At 23.4% G+C, this 24,797-nt stretch overlaps 1 protein-coding gene and 1 long non-coding RNA gene across 4 annotated transcripts; one reads left to right on the top strand and one right to left on the bottom strand.

The window, feature by feature from the left end:
- Positions 1 to 1,043: 1,043 nt before the first annotated feature.
- LOC122510100 (spastin) lies at positions 1,044 to 23,761 on the top strand. 3 transcript variants are annotated; one of them, XM_043624514.1, is made up of 8 exons: positions 1,044 to 1,172; positions 2,189 to 2,409; positions 6,812 to 6,982; positions 11,487 to 11,762; positions 12,469 to 12,824; positions 17,625 to 17,956; positions 18,201 to 18,511; positions 22,839 to 23,761. In XM_043624514.1, the coding sequence occupies exons 2-8, from the start codon at positions 2,283 to 2,285 to the stop codon at positions 23,000 to 23,002; spliced, it is 1,737 nt and encodes a 578-aa protein (XP_043480449.1). In that variant the 5' UTR covers positions 1,044 to 1,172; positions 2,189 to 2,282; the 3' UTR covers positions 23,003 to 23,761. The 3 variants fall into 3 exon arrangements, with proteins under 3 accessions (XP_043480449.1, XP_043480448.1, XP_043480447.1); XM_043624512.1 differs by lacking the exon at positions 1,044 to 1,172 and having other exon boundaries at positions 1,237 to 2,409; XM_043624513.1 differs by lacking the exons at positions 1,044 to 1,172; positions 11,487 to 11,762 and having other exon boundaries at positions 1,235 to 2,409.
- Positions 6,989 to 17,798, bottom strand: LOC122510101. Its single transcript, XR_006302417.1, has 3 exons — positions 17,662 to 17,798; positions 11,401 to 11,573; positions 6,989 to 7,180 (listed from the first exon to the last, which is right to left on the bottom strand). It is a non-coding gene; the product is annotated as an uncharacterized LOC122510101 (long non-coding RNA).
- Positions 23,762 to 24,797: the final 1,036 nt, after the last annotated feature.

Raw genomic sequence — 24,797 nt, 5'->3', positions numbered from 1 at the left:
ATTTAAAAATTCAAAATGGCAGACCCAATATGGCGGACAAAATTTTTTGAAAATGCTTCGATTTCAAAAAAACTTGGTACTTTTACATTTTCGAGGTCGCTGAATCCAAATATGATGGTAAAATTAAAAAATTCAAAATGACGGACCCAATATGGCGGGCAAAAATTGTTAAAAGTGCTTTGATTTCAAAATTACTCAATATTTTTTGTTTTTCTAATGCAAAATTCAAATTTGATGCTCCATTTTGAATTTTACCATCATATTTGGATTCAGCGACCTCGAAAATGTAAAAGTACCAAGTCTTATTGAAACCGAAGCATTTTCAAAAAATTTTGTCCGCCATATTGGGTCCGCCATTTTGAATTTTTTAAGTTTACCATCATATTTTGATTCAGCGACATCGAAAACATTAAAATACCACAATTTGGATAAATTAGAAGTTTTTTTAAATTTTGAAAATTTCATCCGCCATTTTGAATTTCGAAACACCAACTTTATTTTTGTATTCAGTGATCCTGAATGATTACAAAAAAGTTGTTTTATTAAGTTTTATCATGATTTACAGTTTTTTATACTCTAATTTGTCACTTTTCATAAAAAATGCTAACTTCACTCAACTCCCAGGAGCTCAAAAAATTAGATCAAGGATTCTCTATAATTTTCCTCTATTCTATATTTATTTAGCTTTATTTTCGTCCAAGGTTCATTCATTTCGGTTTTCGGTCAATTCCTTCAAGAGAAATTAGCTTTTGAACGCGAAAATGCAAAAATAACACACTGTGCGGCCATGAGTGCAAATATATCCAATATATATCTCCATCTCTCTCACATTCATGAATGAATATGAAATAGAAAAGGACATAAATATATGTCTCTGTCATTTTCCAACTCATGCTTTGCGTTCGCGAACGACTTTCACAAAGCAGTTGTGCGTTGACCTTTATGTACTTTCCCCCACTCAACTTCAATTTAATTTCTATTGGGTCATAAAATTCGTAGCATTTAAAATTTAAATTCCTACTGATATTTAAAATTCTTTTGAAGGCAATTCAAATCAAAAACAACAATAATTTTATTTTGTATATCAATTGTTAATTTTATTTATTTACTTAAAGTGAGAATTCAATATACAAATTTTAAAATTTATGTGACCAATGAACTTGTGTTTTTAGGTATGTACAAAAGTTTATTAATATTTTAAACTTGTATTATTTACCAAATTTACTCCGAGCCGAAAAGAATAAATTCTCCGATGATCTTTGTTCCGAGTAATTTTTTTTTTGAGTAAATAAAAAACATCCCTAATCTAATCTTTTGTAAGGCTTTCTCACCTTCTCGACAATAATTGTAAAGTGTAAACAGCGCCGCACTTTTGTTTGGCTATAGTAAAATATTGTCGAATGTGTTTTCTAACTGTCGAAATTAAAAACATTATATTTTCGAGTTTTGTAAATTAATTAACGTTAGTGTTCGTAAAGTGCGAGTTTATTTAGAATGGAAATAAAATACTTTTTTCCTAAGAATGAGCGCGCGATTCCCAATGGGAAATGTATGTGAGAATATCCAACAAGAAGTCGCAGTGCTTCTGCGTATAAAGTTAATAGACACGTTCACAAGTGAACAAAGTTGTAGTGCTAATACATGTAGAAAAAAAGAGGGTACTGTTTAATTAGTCTTTGCAATCTATTTTGAATAAAGAAACATCGTGTCAATAATAAGTGTTGTGCAATGCAAACCGTTTGTTTTTGAGGTTAGGTTCACCGTTACAATGATGAAAATCATGGGAGAATCATTTTAGACTTGTGTTTTGAAATTTTTCGCCTCGACGACACGGGTATGTCAGAGCGGTTTCTTGCTTCGGGTTGTTTGGGTGTTGTGTCAAATTGTTTCGGGAAATGTCTTACAGTGATGGCGGGGGACGTTCGATACGAAAATCAAGTAGTAGATCACCGAAAAAATTGCGCGTAACAAAAGCTGAAAATAGTGACAGAACAACAACAACAACGATAAGTTATAGTAATCGTTTTGGTGAAGGCAGTCAAAATCCACCCTCGATACATAAAAGAAATCTCTATGTTGTTTCGTTTCCGTTAATTTTTCTTTTCAATATTCTTCGCTCCCTAATTTATCAGTTATTTGTTGTTTTTAAATATTTATATGCCTCGACGTCGTATCTTATTCGACGTAGACAAGTGACGAAAAATACCTGTCAATTGGAAATTGTCGTTGATCGTGAGACGGCGGAAAATTTACTTCAAGTTTCAACAAGAGAGGACGAGGGGATGTCACAAATTGTCAAGAGAACGGGTCCAGGACCCGGTGATCCTCTTCTCGCCAAACAAAAACATCATCATCGACGGGCCTTTGAGTTTATTAGCAAAGCTCTTAAAATTGACGAGGAAAATGAAGGTAATTTTTTTTTCATTCTCCTTCAATTAATAACATTTTAGTAGATAAAAATAAATCATTTAAATTCGAAATGAGAAAAATTTTCTTTTACAATTTATATGTAAAATATTATTAATTGAAATTAATTTCGTAAACAAAAATTGCTTTTAAACAAAAAACTTTGGGTTTCTTTTTCAAAATACTTATTAAATACCTAGTATCACCAAGAAAAAGATAAGAGGAAAAATTACCATAAAAAATAGTAAAAAAAAATTCGAGAAATTTCAAGACTTACTTATATCAATATCTATTTATCAAAATTTTTAATAAATTTAATTTTCAATTATTTTAGGTTTTCTATAAATTTTTTGAAACACTAAAAGAAATCAACGTGGAATTTAGCATTTTACCTAAAAATTATAATTCATTAACTTTTGTGTAATTTTCTATTTTTCAGATTCGTACCAATTTTGATAAAAAAAATTACATGTCACTTACATATAATATAAAATATTGTTTTTAAGTAAAATAATTATTTAATTATGAAATAGTGTTGGTGGAAAACCATTGAATTTTTTTTCTATCGATATGTCGATAATTATTCATTGATTTCTTCAAATTGAAAAAATCATATTTTCTTTCTTTCTTTTGTTGAAATGGAAAAAAAACATTTTTAAATATAAATAAATAAACAAATAAAAAAATCATAAAGATTGAATAAAAGAAAGAATTGGTAAAAAACACACTTTTTCAAACTCTTGTCGTAAAAAATGTATTATAGTTATTGCATCCTTTTGGATGTTATTACATATTACAAGAAGAGAATTGAAAAAAAAATTTTTTGAATATTTTTAGTTAATTTTTACAATTGTAGGTGGCGTCTTTCAAAAGGTGCCTTTTATTCAAGGAGATAGTTTTCCGGGCAAACTATTTTCAGGTTTCACAGTCTGTTCCCTATTTCCCTAAAGTCCTCTTTTTTTAGTTTTGGCCCCTAAACGAACACTATTTTGAAAATTTCCCCTATTTTTTTCTTTTATCTTTTAATGATGAATTTACACCAAATTTAGTAGAGTGCCGTTGAAACTTTCAATTGGAAACTTTTGTTTTGAAAGTTTCAAATCTTGAAACTTATGATCGATGAAATTTTTCACGAAATTTATAAAATTTGTAAGATTAGTATTTTGGTGAAGTCAAGTCTCAATTATGTTTAGAAGTTGGTTGTTTTTTTTAATATTATTTAATTATTACAAAAGATTTAATGAAATTATCTTGATAAATAACAAAATTCTTTACAAAATTCAATTATTTTTATAAATTACAATATTCATTCCAAGAATTCAATTATTTTCAAAAGTAATAAAATTCTTCGAAGAAATTCAATTATTTAAAAAAATTTTCACGAATATCTCGTCAAGAATTCAATTATCTTTACAAATAGCAAAATTTTTCGCCAAATATTCAATTATTTTTTCAAAAATTTATAAACATCTTTGCAAAAGTTCAATTACTTTCAAAAGTTTTTTGCAATTCAATAATTTTCGATATTTACTATTTTCATAAATCAACAAATTCAATTATAGAAAAAATTTTTTTATACAATACTACTAAAAGATTCAATTATTTTCATAAATAATAAAATTTCATTTACGAATTCAATTATTTTCATCGCAGAATTTCAAATATTTTTAATACAATTTTATATAAATTTTTTGAAAAATGCAACTATTATTAAAAATGTTATTAAAACTTGAGGAAAGAATTCAATTTTAAGAAACATTCAATTATTCAATAAAACAATAAAATTCGTTGCAATAATTCAAATATTTTCATAAATAACATTTATTTCGTCGCAGAAAATCAATTATTTTCAAAAATTTTTAAGTAATTTTGCAAAAGAATTCAATTAGCTTGATAAACAACAAAATCGCATAAATTCTTCCCATAAAATCAATTATTCTAAGGAATTTTAATAACATTCTCTTTCAAAATTCAATTATTTTGATAAATATCAAAATATATTACAAGAATTCAATTCTTTTGAAAAGTAATAAAATACTTTACAGAAATTAAATTATTTTAAAATTTTTTTAAAAATTCTTTTCAAGAAGTCAATTATTTTCAAAAATTTTAATAAAATTCTTATCATGAAATTAATTGTTTTAAAAAATTATTATTTAAATTCTTCTCAAGAATTCAATTATTTTAAAAAAATTTAATAAAATTCTTCAAAAAGTTTTCAATTATTTTCAAAAATTGTTATAAAATTTTTTAATATAATAAATTTCATTAAAAGTTTAATTAAGTTCCTTAAAAAAACTGAAATATTTTTAAAAGTTGTTAATACAATTCTTCCTAAAAATGAAATTCTAAGAAACATTCAATATTATTTATTTTTGTATTTAAATAATTGATTTCTCGTAGAATTAAATTATTATTTTTCGTACTTTTAACTAACAATTCTGTAGAATTAATTTTTTCGAAAAAGTTTAATTGAATAATAATAATTGATGTTATTGATTTAAAGTAGAATTTTAGTTAAAAATTCAAGAAAATGTTAATTGAATTGAAATGATACTAATAATTTTGAAAAAATTACAGTAACAATATTCTTATAATAATAAAATAATTATTTTGTCAGTCGCTCATCTTTATGTTTTATAATAATATTCTTTTGAGTTGTTCAATTTGACGATAATGTTTTTCAGTAATAAATTAATTGTTTAAAGATAATTTTCGATAAATTTTTCATTTTCAAATTTTTGTTTGAAGATTTTTCATTAAAACTTTCGCAGGCCTTGGATATTATGACTTTTTCGACTTTTTTCGACTATTTTCAAATAATGCGACTTTTATCGACTTATATTAAAAAATTGCGACTTTTTCTTACAAATTTTTCGACAAATTACCACATTTATAGTATGAACTGCAACTTACTTCGGTTTTTATTAGTGTGAAAAGTATAATAGACAAATCTCACAAATTAAATTATTTTTAAATAATTTTTCTAATTAAATTTTTGAAATATACAATTGAAAAGCTTCAGAATAATTGAAATTTTGTAAAATTTAATTGAAAATAATTGATTTTTTTAAGTATTTTATTATAAATTTAAAAAAAAATCAACTTTTGAAGAATTTCAATTTGCAAAATTTTGAAAATAATTTAATTCTGAAAAATTTAAATAAAAAATCTTCAAGTGTAAATTTAATAAATATGAAAATTAATGAAAATTAATTTCTAAAAATTATATTAAAATATTTTTGAAAAAAGTAATTCTCAGAATTTTTTCATTCTAATTTTTAAAATTCAATAATTATTTTCAATATTTTCGAATACATATTTCCAAAAATGCAAATACATAACAAAAAATAATAACATTAAAATTTTTTAGAATTATTTTTAACATTTTGGAGAAAATAATCAAAATTTTTAATTAAAATTCTTCAAAAAAATTATTAAAATTTTTTTTTTAAATTATACAAAACTTTTTTTTTATAAATTCAATTATTTTAAAAAAATTACATTACAATATTTATAAAAAACTAATTCTTAGAATTGTTTTATCACAATTTTTTAAGGTTCAATTACCTTCGAACAAATTATATTAAAATTTTTTAAAGTTTACTTTTTTTGGATTTATTAAAATTTCAGAGAAATCGTTTATAATTAAAATTCTTCCAAAATTTGATTTTTTTAAAAATATTTTTTAAAAACTTAATTATTTTTCAAAGATTTTATCAAATTTCAATTATTTTTTAAAGGTTTTATCAAGTTTCAATTATTTTTCAAAGATTTCACCAAACAATTATTTTTTTAAAGATTTTAACAAATTTCAATATTTTTTGACATGTATTTAATTGTATTTAATTGTACCTATATACATAAATTGTCTTTCAAAAATTATTTTAAAATATTTAAAAAAAATTAATTTTAAGAATTTCTTTATTAATATTTTTGATAATATTCTACTTTAATATCTTTAAAAAAAATGGACAGTTTCAATTATTATAAAAAATTGAAGTCATTTTGTTATTTTTTACAAAAAAACGTTTAACGATTTCAACTAAATTTATTAATAAAAATTTTCAAAAAATAAAAATAAAGTAAAACATATTGAATTTCAAAGCTAATTTTTTATGTTCAACAAATTATTGAAGAATATCTGTACGAAGTTTTAAGTAGATTAGAAAATAATTTTTAAACTTATCAAGTTGGGGAAGTAAAAGTGATGATTTAACGAAGATGCACCGATATAGAAAAATCAATATTTATTACTTTCCGAGAATTCACCTACGATTGTCAATAAATATCAGTCAAGGAAAACTACTTCACTAATTTTCTTTCTCTAATTCGAATAATTCGATTGTTAGGTATATAAAAAAGGAAAACAATTAAATTTTATTTTTTTCTGTATTTTTTGCAGGTCACAAGGAAATGGCCATTGAACTTTATAAGAAAGGAATTGGAGAATTGGAAAAGGGAATTGCTGTCGAATGTTACGGTGGCCGAGGGGAAGTTTGGGAACGTGCACAGAGACTTCATGAAAAAATGCGAACCAATTTGGCAATGGCCAAGGACAGACTCGATTTTCTAGGTAAATTGCTTATATTCCTTATTGAAAAACAAGTTTTCTTCGATTTCCAAACCATTGACTTTTAATTACCGAAACCTAAATTCCTTATCGATTCTTTAAAGTTCCATTTTCTCTCCTTCACATAATGTTTCGAAACAATTCGTTGAGGCCTTTTTTGGAAATCGTAGAAAAGTACATGAAATTTCGCTCTGCAATTATCTGAAATCAGAAAGAGAATGTAAATATTAATTTCAAAAATTAGTTAGGTATTTAACCAAACTTAATTTTTTTTATTTTAAATTATTTTATTCTTTAAAAAAAAAAATTATATTGAAAACATTTTTTTGTTTCAAGCTTTTGATTTTTGTTTTTTTCAAAATTGATGTTAAAATTAATTGTATTTTAGTTTTCTACTAAATAATTTTTTATTATAATGTAAAGAAAGCAAAATTTAAAAACAATTTTACATATTTATTCAGGGTTTTGAATTAAAAGTTTGTAAATATGAAAACATTTTAAAAATTATTTTCAATTATTTTTGTACTGTTATTTATGTCATACACCCTAAAAAAAGTAATTTTCATTTACTAATTGAAAAAGAAATTTCAAATTCTTCAAATACTTAATTCAATGTTTTCGACATCAGAACCTTAAAAATTTTTTTTTATAAACCATCATGGAATAAAAAAATTTTTTTTTTATCATTAACCATCATGGAATAAAAATATTCTACATAAAAGTGGAATACTTTTATTTTGGAGGATAAATTGAAAGGATTTTTTCTCTCAATATGAAATTACTTTTTTTTGGGTGTTTTGATTTTTAACAAAGTACTCTATTGATAAAAATAATTTTTTTTAAACAAAAAAGATTTCAGATTTTTGAACATTAATTGCAAATTCTGTTGTTAAATGTTTGTTTTTGAAATAGCCGATCGTAATGTTTTTTGTGCTGAGCATGTATATAAGCCAAAAATCATTTCACTTGAAATTAATAAAACTTCATTTCCAATGTTCACGATTCTCGCACTTTCATGAATATTATTATTTGACCTCGAAAACGAAAAGATTTACATATAATAGAGTCGGAAAGTTATTTTAGAATATCCATTGAACAATTGAATTTTTAATAAGGTGACTGTAATTGATCACATTAAATCTGTCATTCTAAAGAATCAGTTTGATATTTAAATGACATTTTCTTCAAGCGGCGAAAATATTCCGAATAACCTTTTTGCTTATTACTTATAATTTATATTTTTTTGCTTGATTATATCTGTTTTCTGTCTGTCATTTCTAAAGCACATTTTTAAACCAACTTTTACTTCAGACTCATAAATTTTTAAATAAAATTATTTACATGTTTTTTATTATTTCAAATGATAATAAAATTGTAAAAACGAAATTTATAAAGACTATATCAACAATATGTGTAATTAAGAGTTATTTTAAAATCTAGGTATCTTTTTTTAAAAAAGGTTAAACATAAAAAATCTTAAAACAAAAATTATCAGATTACTTTAGGCACTTCCGAATTGTCATTTATGCGAACTGACACATTTTTTCGAATTGTTATTTTTTCGAATTGCATTTTTGTAAAATTAAATTTTATTTAATAAAAATAAAAAAAAATTAAATAAAAAAATTTTATTTAATTTAAATTTTTGCAAAATTTTGCAAAAATTCATTTTTGCGAATTGCAGGCCTCGGATATTATGATTTTTTCGACTTTTTTCGACTATTTTCAAGTAATGCGACTTTTATCGACTTATATTAAAAAATTGCGACTTTTTCGTCTTTTCTTCCAAATTTTGCGACAAAATACCATATTTTTAGTATAAACTGAAACTTTTTTCGATTTTTACGCGCAGTATAAAAAATAGCTGTAGATAAATCTTTCAAAAATTATTTTTGAAAATTTTTTCTAATTAAATTTTTGAAACATAAAATTAAAAAGATTTTGAATAATTGAAATTTAGTAAAATTAATTGAAAATAAATCCTTCTTTTCAAGTATTTTATTATAATTTTTAAAAATTAACTATTACACAATTTTTATTGAAAATTTTGGAAATAAATTAATTTTTTTAAATTTTAATGAATAATCTTCAAGTGTAAATTCGATAAATAATGAAAATATTAAAATAGTTTTGAAAAAAGTAATTCTCTGACAAAGTAATTTAAAATTTTTTTAAATTTACTATTTTAGAATTTTTGAGAAATTATTTATAATTAAAATTCATCAAAAATTTGATTATTTATTTAATATTTTTTAAAAACTCAATTCTTTATGTACTTAATAAATTTTTTTGCAAAATTTAATTTTTTTAGGGAATTTTATTAAAACTAGTTGTAAAATTCAATTATTATCATGAATTTTAATAAAATTTATGTCTAAATTCCAGTTTTTTGGGAATTGCTAAAAAAATTTATTGCAAAATTCAATTTTTTTTCTGGAATTTTATTAAAATTCTAATTCATCTATAATTTTAATAAAACTCTTTGCAAAATTCAATTATTTTCAGAAATTTAAATAAAATTTTTGTCCAAATTCAATTTTCAGGAATTTTTAAAAAAATTTATTGAAAAATTCAATTATTTTCATGAATTTTAATAAAACTCTTTGCAAAATTAAATTTTTTCTGGAGTTTTATTAAAATTTTAATTCATCTATAATTTTAATAAAACTCTTTGCAAAATTTAATTATTTTAAGGAATTTAATTAAAATTCATTGCAAATTTTAATTACCTATTTTTCAAAGATTTTACTAAATTTAAATTATTTTTTAAAAAGATTTTACCAAATTTCAATTTTTAAAAAAAATTTTTTAATTGTTATGTAATTGTAAAACTATTGCGTCTTTCAAAAATTATTTAGAAATATTTAAAAAAAATTAATTTTACGAATTTATTTATTAAAATTTTTTCAATATATTCTACCTTAATATCTTTAAAAAGAAAAATGAACGGTTTCAATTATTATAAAAATTGAATTTTTGTATTTAAATAATTGAATTCTTGAAGAACTTTCGGAAAAATATTAAAAAGTAATATAGATAATTGATTTAGAGATGAAGTTTAGTTAAAAATTGTAGAAAATAATTGAATTCTTGTAAGGGTTATAGTTTTAATTTTTAGAAATTATTAAATTTCAGAAATAATTGAAATTTTTTAAATTTTATTTCCTGGTAAAAAAAGAAATAAGAAGTATTTAAATATTTTATTTAGCAAAATTATATACAAGTTTTGATTAATTGAATTTAGAAATCAGTGAGAAGAATCAGGGAATTAGAAAATAAAATATTTGTGACAACACTAAATTAAATTTTAATCGACTAAAGCGACTTTTTTTTCTCGTTAAAGTCGATCCGAGGCCTGGAATTGTCAGTTCGCATAAATGACAATTCGTAAAAATGACGGGATTTTCGTCTGCAAAAAGTCAGGTTCGGAGCACAATGTAACCGTTACAGAAAACTAATGGTTTGAGAGATGTCATATTTCTGCTGCGAGTTTTCTCACCTGCACCTACACTAACGTCGCGTTTTATTTACTAAACCCATGCAGGGCAGTGTAAATAATGTATATCATGATATAATAATAATAATTTCTTTCTGAACTCGGAATAAAAAGACGAAAAAAATGTTTAGTGTTTTTTAAAAATTTTTTACATAAAATTATTTAACCATCATTTGACTCGATATGTTTTCTGTTAGAATTTATGAGTTAAAAAGATAACCATTGAAGTATACATATACCAAGTTTTATTTCAAACGGTGAGAAGCACTTGGATAAGTTTATTTGTGAGACAAATACAACCTTCGGCCTCTTGTACTCATTCTTCTACCGGTTCAATATTTCAATAACACGTGTGCTTACGTGAAACATACATATTTTTAAATTTAGACATAAATGTCAAATGTTTAATAATAAAATATTTATATCAATGCGTCATTAGGTTGCAAAGTTTTGTTACTTACAGATTTGGTTTAAAAAAAACTTCATAAATTAATTTTCAAAATTATACCTACTAATTCGATTTTACACTAAAAAATTACTTTAAAAATTTTTACATTAAAATCTTTTGAAAACCCAATAATAAAATTCACATTATCTTTAGATAGTTTATATTAACACAAAATGTAAAAGATGTGAAAATTTAGAGCCACATTATGTTCAAATGTAGGGACTACAATATTTATTTAACTATTTACAAAATTCTGAAATAATTTTATTTTCAAATGGGAACCCTTCACCATTTTTCCCCCATACATTGTACATTTATGTTTCTTTTCTCATTTAGTTAATATTATTTACTTTTTTTGTTATTTTGTTTTCGAATCAGCTTATTAATTTAATTCTTTTAATTTACCATGGTGTTTTTTATAGATGTGAACTACCTTTAATTCTTGTTTAGTAAATAAATTAAATGTCATTAACGTACGTTAATTGCGTTGTTGTTGTTGTTGTAGTCGTGTTGCGCAGCATGGCGGGGAATGTTTTTCTCTTTTTTTTCTTTTTATTTTGTAGTGAGTGTTTGCGAGCTGAAAAAGATGGAGATTGCCAGCCAGAATCAAGGATCAGACCATGAGAGTGAAGACGTTTCTGAGGAACGTCCTGGAAATCATTTGAGGAAAAGACGCAATTTACAATTAAATCACAATAAATTAAAACAAACAAAAAATACAAATCACATTCACACACAGTCACTAACATTAAACACTGGACAATATAATAATACACAAATACCAAAGCCACCACAGAGGCCTCGATCTCCGAAAAATTCTCATTCTCGCATGGCCGAAGGTATTTTTATTCTCGTTTATTTATCTATTATCTTTTAATTTTTTCCTCTTTCGTTTTCTCACAATGCACCGCATTTTCTTCTTACATATGCATGATCGCTGTTTTTTTTTTTAAATTTTTGTTCGCTGCGAATAATATTTGTGTATTAATAAAGAGATAGATACAAGAAAAGTAAATAGAATTACTAATGGTGAATTAGAATCATCCTATGATTATTATTTCTTCGGGCGAATTTCAATTTAGACATGCCTAAATGTTTATTTTACTGAATTACTAATTGACAAAACTTTGCATATAATAGATCTGTTCAGAATTTTTTGTTAAATAAAACTAACGAGTGTAAATAAATAGTTTATTAGAATTTTTGTTTCAGAATTTCGATAGATCCAAATTCTTTATCGATTACATTTAATGGAATTCTGACTTATAATCATTTTTATTTAGCAAAAAATTTTCATGCAAGTTGCTGTTTCGTGTTCAAGCTGCAAAGTTTTTTACGAAGCACCTTAAAAAATTTGTTGTAAACGCTGACAATGATAATGAACAAATTTGAAAACACTGCTTCCGTAAGAAAATGTTAAATTTGTGAAAGGAATTTAGATTATAGCTTAAAAATAGTTGAATTTTTTTAAGGGATTGCAAAAGAAAAGAATGAGTGAAAAAGCAACCAAGTGACATTGATGTATAATTGTCTTTCTCTTTCCAGCGTCAGGGAGAAAATTGACGATTCCTGGAAAACGAATTTCTGGTGCTGTAATGAGTAAGAGTCAAACTTTACCGCGAAGTATGGGAAGATCGACGCCTTCTTTACCTTGTCACAGAAATGTTCCTATAAAACCATCATCAACACCTCCCGCTGTTAAGAGGCAATTGTCTGTTCCTGGCAATGGCTCGCCAATTAGAAGACCGGGAACTCCCGGTGCAACCAGCAGCAATCGAGGAACTCCAACGAGAAAGCTTCCAAATTTAAAGGGAGTCGATCCCAAACTCGCCAATGTTATATTGGATGAAATTTTGGAAGGTGGAACTGCCGTGCAATGGGATGATATCGTTGGACAAGAGGTTAATGAAAAAGAGAAATTTAAAATAATTCAGGCACCACAGTTGGTCCCCTTTTCCCCTTTTGTCCCCTTATATCAATTGTATCCCCTTTTTCACCTTTTTCCAATCAAAAATAAACAAGTTTTTCTTTTTTTGAAATTTTTTTCAAAGTGTAATCGCATAAAATTTAGACTCAAAGTTATAGAATTCAGTGCGTTTTATATCTGATTTAGATTATTAACACCACAACATAATATAAATATGTTTTTTATGTTAATAATTTAAATAATATAGATGTCGTATAAAGAATTTTATAAATTATAAGGTGGTTCATTCAACACAATGCAAACCTCTAGAAAAATAATTAATTAACATTCAAATAATTCAAATATTATTATTAATAGTTTTTTCTAGAAAAAACAAAAATTCTAATATAAAACCTTCAATTTTTTCCATTTTTGACAATAATTTCATAACTTAATTCTTGAAGAACTATCATAAAATTATAACTTAGAAATTATTTAATGAATAATAAATAAAATTTTATTTATACATTTCAAAATTAATTCAACTTTAAAATAGTTTCGTTTACAATTTTCATAAATAGATGAACTTGAAAAGATTTTAACTTCAAAATTTTATAAAATTTCAATTTTGAATGAATTTCATTAGAAATTCTAAAGATCTTACATTTTTGCAAAAATTTTCAAAATTTAAATAATTCTAAAATTAGTTAAATTTTTTAATATATATATTTATAATTAATTATTAAAAATAATAAATTTATCGAGGAATTAATTAATTAATTAATTAATTAATTAACTATATTAATTTGAATGTTCTTTCATTCTTTCATTCACTTTTTCTGAAGTTGTCTTTTGTTTATACTTTTGTTTTTTGTCAACTTTAGATAGAAAATAGAAATCATCAGAATTTTTTTTACTTCTTTTCATTAAAAGACTAAAATTTTGTTAAATATTACGTTTTGTCAAATTGAAATAGTTTTTGTTCTTTACTTCTAAAAAAATTAGAAAATTATTAAACAACTGTGATCAAGAAATAGAAAATTTATTTATTTTCCATTATTTTCTTTTTCAATAACAATTTTTTTAAGAAAATTATTATTTTGTTTTAGAAAAAGAAGAAAAATATTTGCACAATTTATATTTTAATCTTATCTTTGGAACAGGATTTTCCACAGGAATTAAGACATTCAAAAATTCAAAATTCAAACCTTTTTTAAATTAAACAACTTATAAAAGTGTTGTTAAAGATGACCGAGAGATAAAATCATTATTTTACATTATAAGAATATTGTTACTGTAATTTCATCAACATTATTTTCATCATTTTAATTAAATTATTCTTTTCTAGAATTTTAAATTATTTTTTATGAAAATAATAATTGAATTCCTAAAAAAATTTTATTATTTATGAAAATAATTGAATTCCGTGTGAAATTTTAATTATTTTATAAATATAATTAAATGTTTGCGCAGAATTTCAATAAAATTTTTTATAATTAAATTCTTTTGAAAAATTTCAGTAGATATTATAAAAATCATTGAATTGAGGAAAATTTTTGAAAATAATTGAAATTTTTTCAAAGTTTTTTAAAATAATTGAATTGTTTCGAAAAATTTTATTTTTGCAACGAATTTTATTAAAATTTTCAAAAATAATTGAATTCTTATGAAAAACTTTTATTAATTTTTTTGTGAAATAATTGAATTATTGCGAAAAAATTTATAAAACATTTGCAAATGATCAATCATTTGCAAATGTTTTATAAATTTTGAATTCTTGCAAAGAATTTTATCAAAAAATTTGATAATAATTGAATTTCTTCGAAGAATTTTATTGTTTATGAAAACAAGTAAATTATTGAGAAAAAAATTGCAAATCATTGAATTCTTGCAAAGAATTTTATCAAAAAATTTGATACTAATTGAATTTCTTCGAAGAATTTTATTGTTTATGAGAATAATTGAATTTAGGAAGAATTTTATTAAAATTTTACATAATCTTAATTAAATTCGTTTGAAGAATTTCTTTGAGTTTCTTTAAAATAATGGACTTTCTTTAATCATTTTAATTCCAAGTTTTCAAAGTAATTGAATTCTATATGAATAATTTCTTTCAAGTTTTTATAATAATCCTCTTTTTTAATAATTGAAATTAAGCATTTAATTCTTGAATTTTATTTAAAATTTTTGGAAAATAATTGAATTTTTTTGAAAAATTTCTTTAATTTATTAAATACAATCGAATTTTTTAATAATTGTATTAAAAATAATTGAATACCTGAGAAGAACTTTATTATTTATGAAAAATACTTTAATTTTTGCGATGAATTTTATTAATATTATATTTCTTTTTAAATAATTGAATTCTTTTGTGAATTTTTATTGAAATAGGAGATATTAAAAATAATTGAATTTTGATATTATTATTTATTATTATTTATGAAAATAATTGAATTCCTGGTTAAAAAAATGTTATTCTTCATGAAAATAATTGAATAATTCCGAAGAAATTTATAAAAAATTTGTAAATAATAGAATTCCTCTTAAATTTTTATTTTAATTCATTCATTCAAAATAGTCATTTTCTAAAATTTAAAATTAAAATTTTTTTTTAAATAATTGAATTCGTTCTGGGAAATATTTTATTAAAATCGTAGATATTGAAAATCATTAAAATTAGAAAAATTTCTGAAAATAATTGAACTTTGAAGAAGAATTTTGTTATTTATAAAGATAATTGGGATTTTTATGAAAATTTTTTTCAAGATTTGAACATAGTTGAATTTAATAAGGAGAATTTTATTTTTTTTAAAAAAGAATTTTTGCAATTATTTTTAAATTCTACAAAATTGAACTTTTTTTAGTATTTTCAACAAAAATTTAAATTAGAAAATTTTCAAATTTTATTATATTTAAAATTGATAATTTTATTTAAAAAAGGTAGTAAGACATTAGCCGCGCGCGATTTGTTGCTAGTTTTAGTTAAAAACACAAAAACAAAAATTTGAATTTTGGAGAAGTTTCATATAGTTGCAAAAATTCAATTATTTTAAAAAATAATAAAATTCTTCGCAGAAATCGAATTATTTTCAAAAATTTTAATAAAATTCTTGGCAAAATTTCAATTATTTGCAAAAATTTTCCTAAATTCAATGATATTCAATATCTACGATTTTAATAAAATTTTCCACAAGAATTCAATTATTTAAGAAAAATTTTAATAAAATTCTATGCAAACGTTTAATTATTTTCATAAATAAAAACAAAAATTTCACAAGAATTCTATTATTTACAAATTTTTTATAAATTTCTTCGCAATAATTCCATTATTTTCATAAATAATCAAACTCATCGCAGAATTTCAATTATTTTTAGTATAATTTTAATCAAATGCCACGAAAAATGTAATTTTTTTTAAAAATTTTATTAAAATTCGTCAAAAGAATTTAATTTATTAAAAATTTGTTGACAAAATTTTTTATGAGAATTCAATATTAAGAAACATTTAATTATTCAATATAAATCCTTTATTTTTTTATTTAAATAATTGAATTCTAGTAGAATTTTCTAATAAAAATTAACTTAAAAATGGATTTCAGTTAAAATTTTCGATTATAATTGAATATTAAAAGCATTGTAACGTGAATTTTTAGAAATAATTGAATTTTGAAAAAGTTTCAAATTGAAATCTTTGAAAATCTGAATTTTTCATATTTTTAACTAACAATTCTGTAGAATTATTGTTTTTCAAAAAGTTTAATTGAAATTATTCCAAGTTTTTATTTTCAAATATATATTTAATTGAAGAATTTCTGAATAATTGATAAAATTTCGTAAAATTGATTTGTAAACAAATACATTTGAAAATTCTCAGAATTTAAAAAAAAATTATTGTAAATAATTGATTTAAAGAAAAAGTTTAGTTAAAAAATTTAGAAAATATTGATTGATTTGAAATGATGAGTATAATTTTGAAGAAGTTACAGTAAAAATATTTTTTATAGAAAAAAATAATTATCTTATCACTCGGTTATCTTTAATGATTTTAAAACACGAAGAAAGTGATCACTCCGAGTTTTATAATAATATTCTCATAAATTGTTGAATTTCAAAAAAATTTGAATTTGAATGTTTTGAAAATCTTAATTCCTATGGAAAAATAATAATGATTAAATATTTTTTTTTTAAAAAGCAGTTATTGTTGTTTTTGAATAATTTTACAGTTAAAGAAATTTGTAAATAAATGTAATAGAACATTTTTTTGAGTATCTAATAATTTTTAGACTGAATTGCAGAATATTCTTTAGGGAAAAAGTCAAAATTTTGTCTTGAAATCAAGGAAAAATCAAGGAAATTATATATATGCAAGTTGTATAAACAAGTAAATTTTTATCCCCTTTTTGAGGAAAAAAATTCCCCTTTTCATCTTTTTTGAGGAAAAAAGGTGTACTGTGATGCCTGAAAATAATTGTACAATCATTACGAAATGATTTTTAGGTTTCGGACAAGAGAATATTCTTTCCCTGTATTTTTTTTAAATCTTGAATGTTAATCAGAAGTAGGATCGCGGTATAGAAAAACTTGATAGTTACTTCTGGTTTAACTAACTTTAAGGTTTTGATCTAGCAGTTTCAATTTTAAATAATTTTAGGTCAAGTAGAAAATATAGATAATATTTTAAAAATTAATCCTATTTGTAGATATTAAAAAACAAGGATTAAAAACGTAAAGATAGAGTAATATTTAAAAATTTTCCATAAATGTTAGTGAAACTTTATTTTTTCTGATTTCACAGACAGCGAAGCAAGCTCTTCAGGAGATGGTTATCTTACCTTCACTGCGACCCGAATTATTTACAGGCCTGCGAACTCCATCTCGAGGACTCTTGCTGTTTGGACCCCCAGGAAACGGAAAAACACTTTTGGCACGAGCAGTTGCGACTCAATGCAATGCCACATTTTTTTCTATATCGGCAGCAAGTCTTACTTCGAAATACGTCGGAGAAGGCGAAAAATTGGTGCGAGCTTTGTTCGCGATAGCGAGAGAACTGCAGCCATCTGTCATTTTTATCGACGAGGTTGATTCTCTATTGAGTGAACGCAGAGATAATGAACACGAAGCTTCCAGGTACATTGATGATATCTATAAGATTCTAATTAAATTCTTCGGTTTAAAACTTTCCTATGTAATATTCTATTTATCTTCTATTTATCCATAAATTTCTCGAAAAATAACTATTAAATTGGATTAACTATTAAAATTTATTCAAATACATTGAAAAGTAAATAAAAAGTTTAAGAATGATTAATAATGTTTAAAAATATAATTAATAAACTTTTATTTATTTGCGAAAAAATCTCTTTGTTTATAGACGGTTAAAGACGGAATTTCTTGTGGAGTTTGATGGTCTTCCTTGCAATCCAGAGGAGAGAGTCCTTGTTATGGCCGCGACCAATAGACCGCAGGAACTAGATGAGGCGGCTTTGAGAAGATTCACAAAACGTGTTTATGTAATGCTGCCAGACTTGAAAACTAGGGTTATCCTTTTACAGAGACTTTTGGGAAAGCACAACGATCCACTTTCTCATGAAGAACTGAATCGTATGGCGGTTTTAACGGAAGGATATTCAGGAAGTGATTTGACTGGATTGGCTAAGGATGCAGCCCTTGGACCCATAAGAGGTATGTAGTGATCATTTTTCTTTAAACTTTGTTCTTTATTACAAAAATGCTTTTCAATTTTAAAAAAATCCTTATCTTCACTGAACAGCTTTTACTGCAGATTCGGGAGAGTAAGTGACGATTTACTTCGTTACACTTTCTAATATAAATTTTTATAACAAATTATTTCAAAATGATTATTCTCGGATGATGAACTCAATTTAAACACAATTATTCTTAAAATGCAAATACCGTATATTTATGTCAAGAATGACAAATACCAATTTCGATGTAGATCTAGGCGCATTTGATCAACTTATAGGCCATCGCATCGGATTCATTAATGGATAGCTTTTCAATATTCAATAATTTAAAAATTTTACTCAAATTTAAAAAAATAATTTTTTTGATCCTTAATAAAATAATTTCAATTTGTCATTTGATTAAAGAAACTTGTACATATCTACAGTATTGATTTTTAACTCTTTTTATAATAAAATAAATATTTTTGTTCAAGTAGGTTAATTTAAATTATGTTAATCGTAATATGAAATAATATTACACACGGTTGTCACAAAATTTTAATTTTGTTTTTCCCTGACTTTTCCCTGATTTCCAGACAAAATTTTCACTTTTTCCCTGACCCTGAAGAACATTAATAACTTCTTTTTTAAATAAATATTTAATCATTATTATTTTTCTAATAGGAATTATGATTCTCAAATTCAGGGAATTTTCTAAAAATTCACACTACATATAATGTTTTTAATATTCAATTATAATTTAAAATTTTAACTGAAATTCATTTTTTAATCAATCTTTATTAGAAAGTTTTCCGAGAATTCAATTATTTAAATACAAAAATAAATAATTTTTTCAGTAATTGCATGTTTTTTAAAATTGAATTTTTATGAAGAATTTTATTAAAATTTTTAATAACAATTGAATTCTTTCGGCGAATTTAAAAAAAAAAATTATAAGAATAAATGCAATTTTCTATAATTTTATTTAAAATTTTATAAAAATAATTGAAATTCTGCAATAAGTTTTGTTATTTATAAAAATAATTGAATTCTTGCAACGAATTTTATTAAAAATCTTGTTAAACAATATTGAATTCCTGTGAAGAATTTTATTTGTAAAAATAATTGAATTCCAGAGAAAAATATTATTATTTATGAAAATAATTAATTTCTTGTGAAGAATTTTATTCAAATTTTTTTAAATAATTGAATTTTTCAGAATTTTTAAAAACTTTTTAAAAATAATTAAATTTTATTAAAAAATTGAAAAGAATTGAAATCTGACAAAGAATTAAAAAAAAAATTTTAAATAATTAAATTCCTGTGAAAATGTTTATTTTTGAAAAAAATTCAATTCTTGGGAAGAATTTTATTAAAATTTTTTAAATAATTGAATTGCTTAGAAGAATTTTATTTTTTACGAAAATAGTTGAATTGTTTCGAAGAGTTTTACAAACATTTTTGACAATATTTGTATTTGTAGAAAAATGTTGTATTTTACGAAAATAATTATATTCTATGACCCATTTTTTTATAATTTTTCAAATTTATAAAGTATTTTATCAAAATTTTTAAAAATAATTGAATTCTCAAGAAAGAAAATAATTGATTTCTAGCGAAGAATTTTATTCAAATTTTTTTAAATAATTGAATTTCCACAAAAAAATGTATTATTTGTGAAAATAATTGAATTCTTAAGAAGAAATGTATTAAAATCAATTGAATTGTATAGGAAAATTTTATTAAAATTGCAATTTAATGAACTAAATCTTGGAAAGAATTTTGTCAACATTTTTTTAAATAATAGAATTATTAAAAGAATTTTATTTCAATTTTTCGAAATAATTGAATTTCTCAGACTATTTTTTTTCAATTTTCTTTATATATTTGAATTCTTTCAATAAACTTCATTGAAAAGTTTCAAATAATTGAATTGATGCGAAGAAATTTATAAAAGAAATTGGTAAGTAATAGAATTCCTGTTAAATTTTTATTAAAATTTTATTTAAATAATAGAATTCTTTTGGAAAATTTTATTAAAATAGTAGATTTAAAATATAATTGAAATGAGGAAATTTTTTAAAATAATTGAAATTTTTACAAGAATTTTATTAAATTTTTTAATAATAATTGAATTTTAGAGAAGAATTTTATTATTTATAAAGATAATTGAAATTTGGACGAGAATTTAAAACAATTTTTGAACATAATTGAATCTATGCGAAGTTTATTTAAAAGTTATTTAAAAAGAAATTATTGTTAAAAATAGAAAAAATTGAAGGGTTTGTATTAGAATTCTTGGCAATTTCATAGTTTTTAAGGCAAACAAAAAAGACACCAAAATTCAGAATTTTCCTATAAATTCTAAAAATTAAATTTCTTCCAGTACTTTTAGTAAAAATACCTGACTATTCCCTGAATTCCTTGACTTCCCTGACTTGTGGCAACCCTGTTACACATATAAATGTCCTGGAAATATAAGAAATCTGTCCTGGAATGTCCTGAAAATGTCCTGGAATTTTAAGTCATATTTTCAGTAGACACCCATTTTTCCAGGAACAGGTTAACTTCGTTTGTGTTACTTTTCAAATCTTCAGAAATGATTGTATAACTTTCGCATTCGCTTTTGCTATTTTTTTGTAATAAATTACAGCGGGAAGAATTTTAATTTGTTTCTTGTTCCAATATTCACTTTGAACTGCGTTTTGAATAACGGTCTGATGATTCTGAACAAAATCGAACAATATTATAAACTCACCTTCTTTAAGATTTTGTTTGCTTTCCTTATGAGATTTGCTTTGACTTTTGGCAATGAAATCATGTTTAAGAAGATCAATTAAATGTTCAGAAAGTTCTTCCAAATATTTCTCAGCAGAGACACTGACAGTTTCAAGCGATGTACGATCTGTTGATATCCATTTATTGTAAGTAATTTCTTCGATAATATTAGTCTCGGAAATTTTGCGTACATTTTCAATCACAGATTTTACTCCAGGACAAGATTTGCATAGTCATAAAAAGCAATAAGGTGTATTCGCATCACAAACCATTTTAGATAGCATAATTATAATTTTCTGAAACAATTGGTGCTTAATTCATCAAAATCGGTTGAAATTTGACCGAGATATTTATTTATCAAAATACATCCCCGCAGTCCTAAGAAGAACCATAAATGTGTTACAAAAAAGAATTATAAGAATAAAAAACAAAAATTTATGTAAGATTTAGTAAAATAATGTAATAAACTAAACTATTAAGAAAAGGAAATAAAATGAAATAAAAAGAATATATATACCTAAGCTAATAGTGACGTGATCAATTGTGCTCTCGTAGACTGACAACATACTTTTTTACAGATTCAAAAATTTAGCTTGAGATGCTACAAATAAGTCCATATCTGTACGAAAAGAATTATACATTTGATTTATTTGGGAACACGCAAAAAAGATCGGAGAAGTTTTAATTAAATTCAAGTCATTTTGTTTATATAAAAAGGTGCAACATCCCTGGAAGATTGACAGGGGATCCTGAAATTCATTAGTTTCAGCAAATTTTCACTGTCTATGTGATACTTACTTTATATTACCTATATTATTATTTATATATTTTTTTTATTTTATTTTATTTTTTTAAATTTATTTATTTATTTATTTTTTATTTTTTTATATTTTTAAAAGTGTTGTTTAATTGGTAGGGGAAAAGAAAGGGAAATTAGATTTATGAAAAGTTAGAATTTGACATTTAGAGATATTGAGAGATAATTTATTTTTTGTACACCATAAAAAATTAAGGGAGTTACAGTCGATAAAAGATCAAATTTCATGGAAATTTTTATGATTTTTAGACACTTGAGTAATTTCTGCTAATTTTTTCCACAACAAAAAGTAAAAAATGTGTAGGTTTTAAATTTTTTATTGATAGTCTATTTCATTACGAAACTTTTGAGTCCTTATCGACCTGGATTGGATTAAAAATGACAATTCATTACATCCAATGTCAGTTTTCAAAATTTCAAAATAGGGGATCCAATATGTCGGGACACGTTTTTGAAAAATTCATTGGATTTGGCTGAAAATTGTTGCTAGGAGGTTTTTGGGGTCGCTAATTACAAATCTGATGTTAATTTTTCAAAATTCAAAATGGCGGATCCAATATGGCGGACAAGTTTTTTAAAAATTGACCAAATTCATCTCAAATTCGTTACTTGGGGGATTTTCGGGGTCGCTGATTGCGAGTAAAATAAATATATAAAAAATATCGATTAATATTGTATTCTACCTGAATTATCTTTTTTGTCTCTAATAAAAACGTTGTATTTATTGCAGAATTAAATCCAGAACAAGTGAAAGAGGTGGACTTGAATCTCGTGCGAAATATTACAATTAAAGATTTTTTAGATAGTTTGAAAAGAATCCGCAGGTCGGTTTCACCAGCCAGTTTAGCCGCTTATGAAAAATGGAGCCTGGAATATGGTGATATTAGCCTCTGATCGGAGCATCTTACGAGTTCTTGCTCAAAACTTGAATCTCGCCTTTATTCAGTGAGCACAAGCCAAACTTACAGTCACTGAGCGCCTTTTTCTTAATAAATTTAAAGAAAAACAAATTTTCGTATCTCAATTCTGTTAAGAAACCAAAAAAAAAAAAAATGGAAAAAAAAATCAATCGATCAGAGATACTGCACATCAAAGAGACGTTTAGCGGCCTTTATATTTTGGAAAGTTGTATAAATTTCATCTGTTTGCGCTCGTCAATCAATTTTTGCACTATTGTGAAAATTTGGCAAATTATATATAATATATATTAATTTTGCCGATTTCTTGTAAAGCATCAAGACTGCGTTTATTGTTCGAACGAACTTTTTTACTTCAAGTCGGACGTACAATATTACTCTGTGTATCGAGGGTGCTTTTTGTGTCCGCTCTCCGCTGGTGCACATTGTACTTTTTGTCATTATCTGTACGGCGAAAAGAATATCATTTAAGTGTACGAGAAACTTTAATTGCACAAAATGACATACTTTCCGTGCATGGTGAGCAAAAATTATTTTCATGTTTCGATCAGTTGATTTGCTCTTTAGAGCCTTTTAAAATCGATTCAAAAATCGGTCACATTTTCTTGTATTATTAATAAAACACACTGTTCATTATAATTAGATGTTCACGAGACTTGATTTAGAAGAAGTTTGAAGGATTATACGTAATATTTTTCTTTTTTTTCATTATTGTAAATAAATGTTTGTTGAGTTTTTTTTAAATAATGTACGTCAATCACTAATATATAAATTATTTCAAGACGGAGAAGATAAATTACTTTTTAATTCAGTTAAATTAAAAAATAGTTGGCGGAATTTCTATTTGATCGGAATTTCAGTATAGAAAAATTTTTATTTCTTAAGTTTTGTATTTTTATATTTTGTCTATAATATTCAAAAGGAACCTTTGAAATTTTGTCGATTTGAAAAAAATATATTCTAAATTTTGCGGAAATTTATCCTTTCATTTTAATGAAGAATCCGACAAACAATCCGAACAAAAGTTAGTCCAATGTCATAATTTCGTATTTTAAAAGAAAAGGTCACATTAAATTTTAAATTCCTTTCGGTAGAAGCGTAAGGTATTTAATTTTTTATATTTTGAATAATTTAAAGTTATATTTGAATACAAATTATACTTTTTTTGTCAATAATAAATGATTTAAGTAACATAACCTAAAATTTAATAAATGTTTCTTATTGACAAAATTGTAATTTTTATTCAAATATAACTTTAAGTTATTCAAAATGTAGAAAATTAAATACCTTACGCTTCTACCGAAAGGAATTTAAAATTTAATGTGACCTTTTCTTTTAAAATCCGAAATTATGACATTGGACTAACTTTTGTTCGGATTGTTTGTCGGATTCTTCCTTAAAAGTATTTTTACGTCTATTTGAAGTCACCTATTTATCAAAAATTGGTGAAGGACATCAACAATATTGAATATCTACTATTAATATTTTACGGAAAATTAAAAAAAATTTTGTGAAATAAAAAGTCAGAATATTTAAATAAAAATTTAAAATATAAACAAAATTAATTAATATTTAAGTCTTTACATTTGTTCTTCAAATCGAGAAACTAAAAATGTTTTTGTTTACAGACGAAATATTGAGTTATAGAACTTGATAAAAATTTTGTATTAAAATTTCCGATAAATTAGAAATTCTGACAGAAATTTGGATAAAAAGGTATTTTTTTAAACATAAAAATGTCAATCAAGAGAAAATTCAGTGTCATATTTTCT

The sequence above is a fragment of the Leptopilina heterotoma genome, unplaced genomic scaffold, assembly GCF_015476425.1.
Source record: "Leptopilina heterotoma isolate Lh14 unplaced genomic scaffold, ASM1547642v1 Lhet_66, whole genome shotgun sequence".
Lineage (NCBI taxonomy): Eukaryota > Metazoa > Arthropoda > Insecta > Hymenoptera > Figitidae > Leptopilina > Leptopilina heterotoma.
The sequence above is the reverse complement of the archived record's forward strand: the minus strand, read 5'-3'. Positions and strand labels throughout refer to the sequence as shown.